General features: G+C 40.9%; 1 protein-coding gene across 1 annotated transcript; it reads right to left on the bottom strand.

The window, feature by feature from the left end:
• CNOT11 (CCR4-NOT transcription complex subunit 11) lies at positions 1,409 to 11,963 on the bottom strand (the record flags this gene model as incomplete). Its single annotated transcript, XM_021413499.1, is given in 6 exon segments — positions 1,409 to 1,767; positions 4,270 to 4,366; positions 5,820 to 6,022; positions 6,815 to 7,017; positions 7,603 to 7,755; positions 11,799 to 11,963. Coding segments are annotated over 6 exon segments (1,019 nt in total), but the record flags the coding sequence as incomplete, so codon positions are not given.

The following is a 12,164-nucleotide window of genomic DNA, read 5'->3' as shown; positions in this document are numbered from 1 at the left end:
GCAGACTGCGGGAAGATTTTTTTTTTTCCTAACTAAAAATAGAGTTTCAATCCTTTCTTCCCCATTCTTCTGCCTCCTGCCCTGAGTGGCCAAGGGGCAACGGGGATTGTGGTCAGTTTGTAAGGCTTCATTTTGGCTGCTCCTTCCTTACGCTTTGCCCCTGCTTAAATGAGGGTTCCTCCTATGGGATCCAGTCCTTCACAAAATAAGAGATAATACAGAAATCTTACCTATCTACTAATAATAAATGAAACACAGGGTATGCGTTATTGGAGTTTTTAAGCATTATTTCTGGAAGGATAAAAGCAACCACAGCATCTGCACCTTAGCACAGAAAAATGCTACTTTACTTGGCTGTCCTAATTCTAAGAAGCTATAGCAGCCTAATCCTCTAGTGCCTAGAGAAAACTTCTTACAGGACATCTTACAAAAAGATTATGTTGTGTAAAATGGGAGCTTGGGATTTTCCAATCCAAGCAATTTAGCAACAGGCAGTACTTAGATAACACCAAAAGAAAGCCTTGACCTTACGTTATCAATCATCTGCTTCATAAAAATTGGAGAAGCAGGCTTAGACTATAATTACGGCTATCATACAAGAACAGCTTTTGTTTATCAAGCAGCATTAAATTAGGACTAGCCCTCTAAAGTTTTTTTTTTTCCTCAGAGTGGGGGGCTTAAATATCAGCCATTACTTTACTATCAATTTAAAATGAGACTTTAGGTGGGACCTTTCCCTGCCTTCCTCAGCACTTAGTCTGACTCTACTCTGTTGGCTGGAGGTTATCTTAAATTTGGTAGCCACAAAGCAACTGCCTGTGCGAGTTCTGAAGTGAGAACAGGCTTCTGACTTCCGTTTTCACAGAAGAAATGGGACCATTTTTCCATAGCACAGCATTCTCAAAAGCATGAAATTGATGAAATTGCTGTGGTGCCTCAACTACTGCTGATATAAGCCAGTATTCCAGAAAGGTTCATCAGTGTGGAGGAGAGGGTATATTGCTTTGAGCCTACTGCCCACACCTCAATACCCTTCCATCAAAAGCATTACAGATTATCTTGATCTTATTCTAAACATCAAGACAGACTTTCCCTTACCTGCTGAGAACTACATGCCTCATTAGAAGTTGCATCTGCTTTTGAGAAGGTATAACAGAGCAAAGACGGGACACGAATTGAAATTACTTATTTGGATACCAGTTGATTTCAGCTATTTGTGAACAGTTTTGGACACAGAGACAATGAGCACCGGTATATACGCACATTTAATGTGAAATGGCAAGTAGTATTTACATCTGTCTCTAGGAGTAGAGCTTCTAGTTCAGTGTATGAACACAACCCCTGGAGTTTAATCTGTAGTCCAAAATACCTGAAGTGTAAAGTCTAACACATCAAACTCAAGCACACATCTGAGAAAAACATCATTTATTGTTTAAATGCATAAAATGCTATTTATAATGTATTACATTATTAATCCAGTGATTTGGGTTTGAAATATACAATGAGTTGTACATGAATGAGAGGTACAGAACGCTGACAGGCATTTTGCCCTCCGGTGACAGTGCTATTCTATTTAGAAGTTTTTGTCTCTGATGGGTTCTCCCCAGTATCTAGTGTCTTCAGCAATCTGAAAAGGCCAGCAGCTTCTCGGATCCGGCTGAACTCAATGCAGAACGCTTGCACTTCTATAAACAAGTCCTGTACATTGATGATTTTGTTTCTGATTAAAGACTGGAGAAAGACGCAAACAAGGCGTACCAGGCGGTTCTGAAACAGGAGAGATTCGGTTTCACAATCCACATAAATGTTTGCAGCTAGTGCAGTGTGTTGGCCCTCAGCAATGCAGCAGCCCTTTCAGGATTAATTTAGGTACCCTCATGTTCCCAAGCTTTGAACATGCCGCTCATACTCTTCTACCTCTCATATTACTACTGCGTTTAAAAGTGGACTCCTCTGCTTTACGGTGCTGTACTTACGGATACAGGTGCTTTCAAGATTAATCCCATGAACAAATGACATACCACATTCACACATGCACTGAACTTCATTTCTTTATTATGTAATTTTTTATACAAAGTCCTGAGAGAAGGTATGATAGCCCAAGACCCTGTCATGACTAGGGACATCTCTCTTGCTTGATTTTTTTTTCCAATAAGTAACACTGTAAGGAAAAATGAACACGCTTCACCTTTCCAAGCTCCTCAGCGACCACATAATTAAGGCACTCCAGCTAGGAACTAAATGGCAGCTGCAGAACTGATCCCAACCTGCTTAGTGGGGAGTACTCCCATCACTGAGTTAGCACATGGCCTTCTGGCTGGATCTTCAAAGGAAAGGCAGTACCAGGGACACTTAATCCAGGACCACACTACAGAGCTGGTGGCCTCTGTGAACCAGTGAGTTCATTGCCTGACCCAGTGAAAAGAAGCGATCTCAGATGCATTCCCCTTTCCTAAGGGCGGGTTAAGTAGCACCTCATAGAGCATGCAGAGAACTGTGAAGTGGAGACCTTGGAACTGGCACCTACAACCTGTCACACACACATCCAGCTGCTAACCAAGACACTACATCTTTTCTCAAGGACAAAAGCAGATCTTTATCACTGAAGTCAGCTCATAGTTCACACTGTGGTTAAGAGTTAAAACACAAACCTCTCTATAAAGCAGCTACATACATAAACAATGTTTGTCAGACAAAAGTAATGGGACTTCATAGATTAAATGTCTAAAGTATTTTAGATTATTTGAAACCAACAATTGGTAAGATGACAAAGAAGCTTTTAGAGGAACAGAGCTTTCTACTCAAGTTTCCTACCTATGACAAGAAAATTCAGAAACTGAACAAGTTATTTCCTTTACTGCAGTCAAAAGGCATCACGTGTTTTCTCTCCTGCACAAAGAACTGGTGAATGTCAAACTCAGAATGGAAGTAAAACTGCAAGATGTTGGCTGATTCCCGGTCTCTGAGGATCACACCTCTTTTAAATCCACTGGAAGTGTTTGAACGGTGCTTCTCAAAACATCTTGTGTTTCAGTTGCTGTGAGACCTCATATGCAGAACTTACACAAGTTACATCCCACAAGCCTTGCATGCTACTTGGTGATCAGAATGTGCTCCTCATCAGAATGGCTCTGGGCAGCCTGGTCTAGTGGTTGGCGACCCTGCACTCAGCAGGAGGGTTGAAACTTGATGATCTTTGAGGTCCTTCTCAACAACCCAGGCCATTCTATGATTCTATGATTCCTTGGCCCTTTGTTCCCCCTTTTTTGTCCCATGTGCCTGAAGCACAGCTGCTAAAATGCCCAGAGTGGAACATTGTGCTGAGCAAGTTCTCAGCTGCAGCACGGCTCTACGTTCCTGTTCTGCTACCAAATGTAATAGGCCCAGCTATTCAGCAGGTCACAGGCCAGTGTATCCATGTGTATCCAGCAAAGTCTCAAAGCAGAGATACTTCAGCAGCCACCAAAAGCTAACAAGTGGTTGGTCATCATCTGGAAAGGTACCGAGAACAAGACAGATGGGATTTTGCTGCTGTCTAAAACCACACTGGACTTGTATCCCATGTATTTTTGGTCTCTGCAGCTTAAGAATATAGGAGAGCTACAGAAGTCTCTACAGAAAGAAACAAAAAAGCTTGAAGGAAAGTAATGGCTGCTTTTCATTAGCCTAACGAGGCTGCAGTCCTTCAGTATGGAGAGAAGAAAGCTGAGGGAGGAATTGGTCAAGACTCCCCGAGCCTTGTGTGAACTAAGCGTGCAACTGCTCTTCACTAAAAACATATCCAAGGAGACCTACTGGGCACTTGGTGAAACGAATGGGAGCAGTCTGGGGCAAAAGGAGTACCTCGTGCAGCATGCAGACAACAGCTGCAAGGGGGACAAAGATTAGTGAAGTGACTACAGCTTGTGTGCTGGAACTGAGGAAGAAAGATGGGTTTGGGAACAGAGAATAAGGCATTATGAAGGTAAAAAAGCAAAGAGATTTTAGGTGTTTGAGGAGATCTGCAAGCTGTTGTAGGTCAGTAATAGGCAGAATTGAAGGGCAAGAATTCTACAGGAGTAACATCACCTCAAAAGGTATGGAACTGTTGTATGTCAGAGAAAAAAACCTCAGCTCAAAACTAAGCAGAAGTTAACCATTTAATGCTTAGAAATAAAGAAGCAGAAAGACAGAATAACTTAATGCTGTCTCTCTTATGAAGTCTAAGCATCTATTACACAGAGCAAGATACAGGATCTTTTTTCCTAACCAATTTAGTGGAGCACTCACCTGCATGTATTTGTCTTTAATCTGTTCACAGGTGGAGATACAGTTGGAGATGTAAAGATGAATAAATTCAGGAGGGAGATCAACTGCAGTAGTAAGCCTGTTCAAATTAAAAATATCCAATACTTTATGAAGCCATAAATTCAATGATGCTATTGCGGAACAGATGAGTTAGACCTGTGATATTAATCTATTCCTGGTCACATTTCTTTTTTAAACCCAACACAGTACAGAAGCTGAGTTAAATTTGAGTTTTAGTATATCTGATGTTAGTACAAACATTTGTTGTAAATTACAAAAATGAATCAATGCAATTTCAAGCCTCCATACTGCCCGAGTACCAAGATTCTTCATCTAATTTGTCTTATCCATCCTGGAACTTCAGTGAATCCAGCTGCTGTGTTCCTTCCTGAAGTATACAACCAGCATAACTGTTTGTGCATCTAAAGACTAGTTCCCTTAGTTCTTTCAAATCACATTTTTTTCCTGTGGTAGCTCTACTGTGGGAACACCAGCAAGCCTGGCCAGCTGCACAGCTATTCTAGAGAGAATAAGAACTGTTTTCTTACCCCTGTTTCTCCCTGTTGTAATGTCGAGCCCACCATCAGGGCCCTGACTGCTTAATTCTGCACCAGTAGGATGGCATATGTGATTCTTTTGTCAAGTGATATTTGAGGTGTGATTCAGCTCGACTGCAAAGAGACTGATGGATAAGGCTGGATTTCACAGTTCACATTCAGTAACCACCAGAGAAATGGAAGAGTGCAGGAAAGCTACACTCTTCCAGATTGCTGGGATTAAATAGGAAAACTTATCAGGCAGCTGAAGTACTAGCATTCCGTTGAGAAAATGGGTTTTATCAATAAGCAGAAGTCACTTCCAAAGAAGGCAGGGCATCGGCATAAAGCAGGATGGCTATTTAACAATAAGACCTTTTGTTCACTTAATCTGCACCAAGAATGCAAGTTCTGTTGAAGCAAATAGCTCCGTGGCAGTAATTTTAGGCAGATGCTTCTCACAGTATCTGCCCCTTGTCCCACTGCAACCTGCATCTTCCACACCAGTATACCTTAAGGGTCAAAACTGGCATTTCCAGATGTCCCAATAAAACACAACTCTGAGTTGAAAATGAAGACAAATTACAGGTGAGGCTGATTTTTAGATATATAACTTCACAAGTTTAATCTGGACCAAAGCAAATAAAGCCTTTATGAAAGAAACAGACAATCCAGTAGCTGCAGAAAGCTACAAATCTGTAGCACTGTGTTCCTCTGCAGGGTTAGTTAAAGCACATTAAGTCTTGCTCTTACAGGAGCATTAATAAAGCAAAGCAACTGGGAAATTGAGAAGGAAAAGAGTTTGACGCTCTTCTTCTATACTGTACCTGACTGATGACTTCTTTAGCTCCTGTTATTTCTGTTACTTTTGGTGTTCTTTGGAACGCATCTGACTACAGCCTGCAGCCAGCCTCACAATTGCTTAGTAACTGCTCAGTAGATTGTCTTCGTTTTACAAACATAAGGAACCTTTCTTAGATTTGAGATAGTACTTACCGATTGACAACTTCCATTGAATGTAAGGACATGTCCATGTTGACCAAGACAGAAAAATACTCTGTTATCTGACTAGATTGCATCAGTTTGAGCAGCATTTCGATGGCTACTAAAGGATTGTTTTCAACGAGGTCTGGCAATTTGGCAGGAGTGAGACCAATATGGTAGACAAGCTTGGGGTCCTTTTCCAGTTCTCCAAGGAGCTGTAAAGGGAAAAAGGAAGTCTGAATTATTTTCTTCTTAATTATTCACATTGCAGCTTGAAGTAATAGCTATAAAACATCTAAAGTACAGGAGAGCAATAAGTCTGTAGATGTCTCTATTGAAATACATTGCAGGTGTATTTCTGTAACACTTCCACTTAAAGACAACTGTGCCAAGGAACTAGATGACCTTTGAGATCTCTTCCAACCCAAGCCACTCTGATTCTATGATAAGAAAACCTTTACCAAGGCATTTAGTAGTTTTTGATCAGTGGGCAATGAAGAGAAAGAAAAAAAGTCTCTTTAGTTTTCTGCCCAGTAGAAAAAAAAACAACTGTATTTCAAGTTCACTGCTGTCAGAAAGAGTTCTGTATTTCAAACATTCTACAGTGCTAGCGTAATGAATATCTAAAATCCCACTGAATTGAAGGGGGTAATATTACCAGATTGAGCAAAGATTCAGCGTTGGCGTTTCTGAATTAATTTCTTAACAAAAGCTCCCACAGAAGCATAAGCAACTTGGTTACCCAAAGATTTTGCACACAGAAAAATATCGGTGCCCCTCGCTTACTGACCAGCTTTAACTACATCCAGTCAATGCTATGAAGTTTAAAAGACTTCTCTCGTTCATACATACCCTAGCCAAAACCCTTAAGTTTTGAGAACTTCAATTACTTGGCATTTACTGAAATCTGAATTAGAAAAACTTGGATGATTTTAATTGAAAACACCTAAGTTTAATGGACAGCCTGTTAGAAAATCAATTTAAGCAGAAAATTGTGTGCTACTTACCTGTGTTTGCTGTGGGGAAGTCAAGGGACTTTTAAAAGCTTTTGCCATAATTCTTTTTATCTCGACTCCAGTGCTGTTTTTAACACACATTGATTTGTCCCACTGAATCGTGTGGTCTGGTTCTATTGGATTTAACCATGCCAATTCATCCTCACATATATGGAGTGGAGGTGGTGGACGAATAAACTCTGGCCGAAAGTGACCTAAAAAGGCAACAATGTGAAATGTTTTTTTTTTTTTTTTTTTTTTTTTTTTTAAACTTAATTTTAAAAGCTTAATTTTATTTCAGTATAAGAATATCTCCAAAGCCCTCCATTTTTTAAGCTATAACAACATTGAGAAGCACGCTATGGTCTTATTTTCCTCCCAGACAAGCATTTATTCCTCATTTTCAGCGATGCTGTTACATCAGCCTGTTTTTCCTCTTGAATTGAATCACTTCATTACTGTTTTGGCCAATGATGAATGGCCTTTTTCCCTTCCAAACTACCTGACACTTTGAGGTGTTGCAGTCAATGCAGATCTTACTGCAAGGGACTACGAGTTGAGGAGCATCAGGTAACATGGCCAACAGACTGAAGACAGACTCCAGATTTCAAAAAGCCTGGAAATGTGAACACGATGGAGTCTGATCTGCAGACAATTTAATACAGTTCTGCACTGCTTCATTCATCTTCATTCCCATTTCATACCTTGGAAATATTTTTGAATCATACTACACTTTATCTGGAGATGAATAACAACATGCGCATCATGAGTTAAACAAAAAGATGTGAAAACATACATACTTTCTATAGGAGGCTTTGGTCCACTCACTAAGGCTTCAGTGATCTGGGAGGCGACAGAGCTGTCAAAACCAGAGTTGGAAGAATCTGGGTCAGGATCACTGAGAATGCTGGGGAAGCTGGCCTTGCTCTGTGTTGGCAACTCAGACTGACGCTCTGCAAGAAGGCCAGTCCATAATATTAAAGCATGAAATTGAAAGAGAGATGCCAGAATGCCTGGAGTTATGTGAAAGTTTTTTAGCTTAAAAAAAAAAAAAAACAAAAACAACCAACCAGCACAGATAACAACATGAAATTGAGTACTGCATTTGCTAGTATTCAGAATGCCAGCTGACAGAAGACCAGTGGCACACAGCAAGGATAAGGAAGTAGAAATGAATCTCAGACAGTCTTGACTTTAAAAAGTTAAGTAATTGATGCAATCTGATATTAAAAGCAAATTAGTACATTCACGTGATAGTCCTGAAAGAGTTCACATAACTCTATCTAGTTTTGCAATCGTTTCTCAGAGCAGTGAAGTGAGAAATCTGCAGATACATTTACTTTCTGCAATGATAAGGGTCATACTAGAACTGAAGTCACCTATTCAGATTTAGCCAACACATTTTAGTGGCACCACGTAAGCTACTTTTACATCAGAGTTTAATTGATACAGGATTCTACAGATATAGCTATGAAGCAAACCTGTAGAAGTGTCCCTCTAAAACCCAAATTACAGAACATAAACAAGGTACATAAAAATAATGCTACGTTTAGCATATAAAGCTTGAAGACATGAAAAAAGTGGTCAAAAAACCTATCATAATCAATAGTTGCACCGTCAGATTTTAGGTGTTCTCCTGTCACCATCTATCACTCTTCCATATCTGAAGACTTAAAGGCTGGCCTTCCATATTCTCGGTATTAGTGAGAACCATGTTTTCTATTACCTTGGTAAAAACAAACCAACAAAAACCCAACAGCATGCGTGAAAGCCAAGAACCCACCACACAATGCCATCCTACATTCCTTCCCTGCCCCTCCCACAGAGGATATTAAGTAGCAGATTAAGTCTCAAGTAATCTGAAGTCCAAATTTGCTGGTCCCACGCGAAATCAAACACCACTTCTTATCCTGACGACTAATTAAGTGTAGTGCCCTCAGCTTTGGTACGCTGTCCTCATCTCTTCTAAGCAAAGTATACTTTCTCTTTTTTGTGCAACCATATGACCCCTGGCAGCTCCCCATCCATATAAACTCTATTTTAGATCCACGAGAGATGCTTACAGTGAAACTCCTGTGAGTGACAAAGGACATTAAAACAAAGCTCCACCTACTGCTAGTTTCTTTTAGAAATATATTTCTTCCAATTATGTCAGACCACGCAAACATTTGAATATATGCTCACTGCAGCAGTGCAGCAGGGTATGGTTTTATTCTGTTAAGTGCAGTTAGAATACTTTTTCAGCTGCTTCAAATACAATTTTTGAAGTCCAAATCCAAATGAAGTGGTTTATTAAACACGTCTTCAACTTTATACACTGTTGCAAATTCCAGCTTGTGAATTCTATCATTTAGCCCCTGGAAAGATCAGCTGGGTTAACATAACAAGTTCTCTGAGAGGAAAACAAGAAGACATACTGGGTGTCTTTGATAATTGACATTTATAGTCTAGAACTTACACCTATCAGTATAGGTGAGAAAGTCATTGATTGGTTTGTATCCCCAAAAATCGCAAATGACTAATGATGCTTAATTAGAAAAACAGAAGTTTATGATAGAGTCTTTCAGTTGATTTTTTTAAGCCTAAGTGAGCTCTTCAGTTATATGCATTGGAGTTCAAATTCTAACTTTCACGGCTTCAAAAATCATAGAATAGAATCATGGAATCACTAAGGTTGGAAAAGACCTCCAAGATCATCCCATCCAACTGTCCACCTATCATCAATACTTCCCACTAAACCATGTCCTTCAGTACAACATTTACATGCTTCTTGAACACCTCCGGGGATGGTGATCCGCCCCAACTCCCTGGGCAGCCCAGGGTAAGCAGAAGGAAGAGATGAGAGCTATTAGAACGTGGTCATATTTCAGGAGAGAACACAGCAACTTGAACCAGCACATTCAAATAGAAAAAACAGCTCATCTGAATGCTATCACTTATGCTCTTTTATCAGGCTCTCTTTTCGTTTTAACAGAGAACAAGAACCTTTCTTTGATTCTTAGCAGAAAGATCTACATTGTATTTATTACAAGCTCAACTTTCAATACAGGCCAGTTACCCTTACATCACACAGGGGTTAGCAGACAAACACTTGTGAGCGCTTCACCAGAATTCATGTCCCCGCACGTAGCAGCAGGTGACGCTTTTGATACAGTAACACACCATCAACTTATAAGGATAGATCAAGGACTGAATGAATATTGAGAATAGAACAAAGCAAGTTTTAATACTGATTCCTAAGATGCTCTATTCCAACAATTGACATTCAACAGAAAAGTCTGCAAGAAAAGTTGTCACAATGAACTTAAGTTCAGAAGCCAAGTAGTCTATTTTGCAGGTATATTCTAAAGCAAGTTGATCATCCTGCTCTAAATAGCCCTGAATTCATGTCAGGGGCCACAATTTCAGAAGGCTCACAGCTGTTCTGTGAAATGGGTGGGAAAATGATGCAGCTACAACACCTTGAACACTGTATTTAAGCACTGTGAACAGCTCAGTTTCATCCTCCACACTGAATAGGAGACACACACTGCCAACTTCTGAAAAACTGACAGACCTTCCGAAACATTGCACACAGACAGTCAAGAAGCATCACAATACTAAAAGAAATGCAACAGCAGCTATCTCTTAAGAAAGGGAATGGAAAGAAGATATTTATTCTAGGGAGCTACAGTTAGAAGTCAGAAAGCATTTTTTTCAGATGTAGTTTGTTTTGCTTCACAATTCCTGCAATAAACAGCTAATTCTGCATGTCGTTTACTGCATTGTGAAAATAATGACACGAGCGCTTTTTATAGGGTTCAGTTTTTCAAAGCTGTTTATGACTTTGTACTTAAAGCCATCAGTGCCTTGTATTTTTACAAAGGGACAGAATAAAATGTGTGGCCTCAAGCACCCATCCACCCCAACACGGCTTTGAGGTACTCATCAATGTTTTAGCTTTAACATGAACAAGGGAAACACAATACCAAGGGGAAAACAAACAAAAATAAGTGACACAACTCCAAGCTTTATTAAGGCATCGCACATGCCTTCTGCTGAAGTCACAAGTTATCTGAGATTTCTAAAAGCGGAATTCACAGAAGTAGTCTTGAAAACACAGACAGGATGGACAGAAGAACCAGAAGGGTTTGTTTCCCCTCTTTGTAGGTGTGCTTGGGTATTCTATTTGCACTTTCCAAAGATCCTGCTGTCCAGAGACAGCAGCTGAGGAGGACACTGGGAACAAGGGACCGCACAGCAGAGCACAAAGTCAGTGACAAGTGCTACATAAAAATGACAGCACCAAGGTATGACTGCAGGACAGACAGAGTAGTGCCTGACCTCACAGAGAGAAACCACAGTGCTCGAATATAGAAGTGGGATGGTCAGTTTGGAAGTAGTTCTATTTGTATGTAGCTCGGAAATAAACACTTTTTTAAAAATAAACTGCTCAAATTGGCAGCTTGTTCCAAGCAATATGTTCCATTTCAGATGAGCTCCAGATGCAACTCATCGCTCAGCATGATCAGAATAATCATGTTCCTGCTCCTTTCGTCCTGTCCAAGAATAAGCACCATGTTCCTCTTCCTTACAACCAAGTAAAGGCAGACCACTTCCCACTGGTGAGCTAACACTGCAAGATCTGACTATAGAAAACTGAAGGTGCAATTGGAACAGCCAATTTGCCAGGTGCCGCTGTACTGCTGCATGGCAGTTACCTCATGTTCTCCTGTACCAAAACCACTGCAAAGGAGAAAAAGGGATACAGATACACCAAAAAACCTACCAAACTTCAGCTGAACATCTTCCTATACTTGCAAATTAGTCTTATTTATAAGGCAGTGACATATCTAAGTAGGATAAAATAGGTAGGCCAGAATTGCACTTGAAGCTTCTCTATGCTTGAACACACTATAGCTTAGTCCAGCTTTTTCCACACAGATAGACAGGAGCACCTCAAAGCCAAATGGCAGTTAACATCTCCATTCGTAACAGAGCCACAGCTCCTCCTTACCCGCCAAGGCCAGCTGAAGCCCACTGATATCCACCGACTGGGCCATGTTTCCAACATCCATTGCGGCAATCTGGCGCGGGGTCTTCTTGAACAGCTCTCTGGGGGGGGCCAGCATCAGCTGGGAGAGAAAGAACTTTTCAGGCGGGGTTATGGGCGGCAAGAAGCCTGCAGGGAGAGAAGGGAGAAGCAAGCCTTGATTCCTGAGGCACTTCCTACCCGGCGTACTCCTCAGGCGTGGAGAAAACGTACTGTAAAAGTAACGTCAAGACAACAGCGACAACAGCAGCGCAGCAGAGCAACCCGCTGTCGGCCCGGCCCGGCCGCGGTCACAGCCCGGTCGGGCACCCGCGGAACCCCCGCTCCCCC

Source organism: Numida meleagris, chromosome 1 (genome assembly GCF_002078875.1).
Source record: "Numida meleagris isolate 19003 breed g44 Domestic line chromosome 1, NumMel1.0, whole genome shotgun sequence".
NCBI classification, from domain to species: Eukaryota; Metazoa; Chordata; class Aves; order Galliformes; family Numididae; genus Numida; species Numida meleagris.
This window is presented reverse-complemented; position numbering and strand designations above follow the sequence as displayed.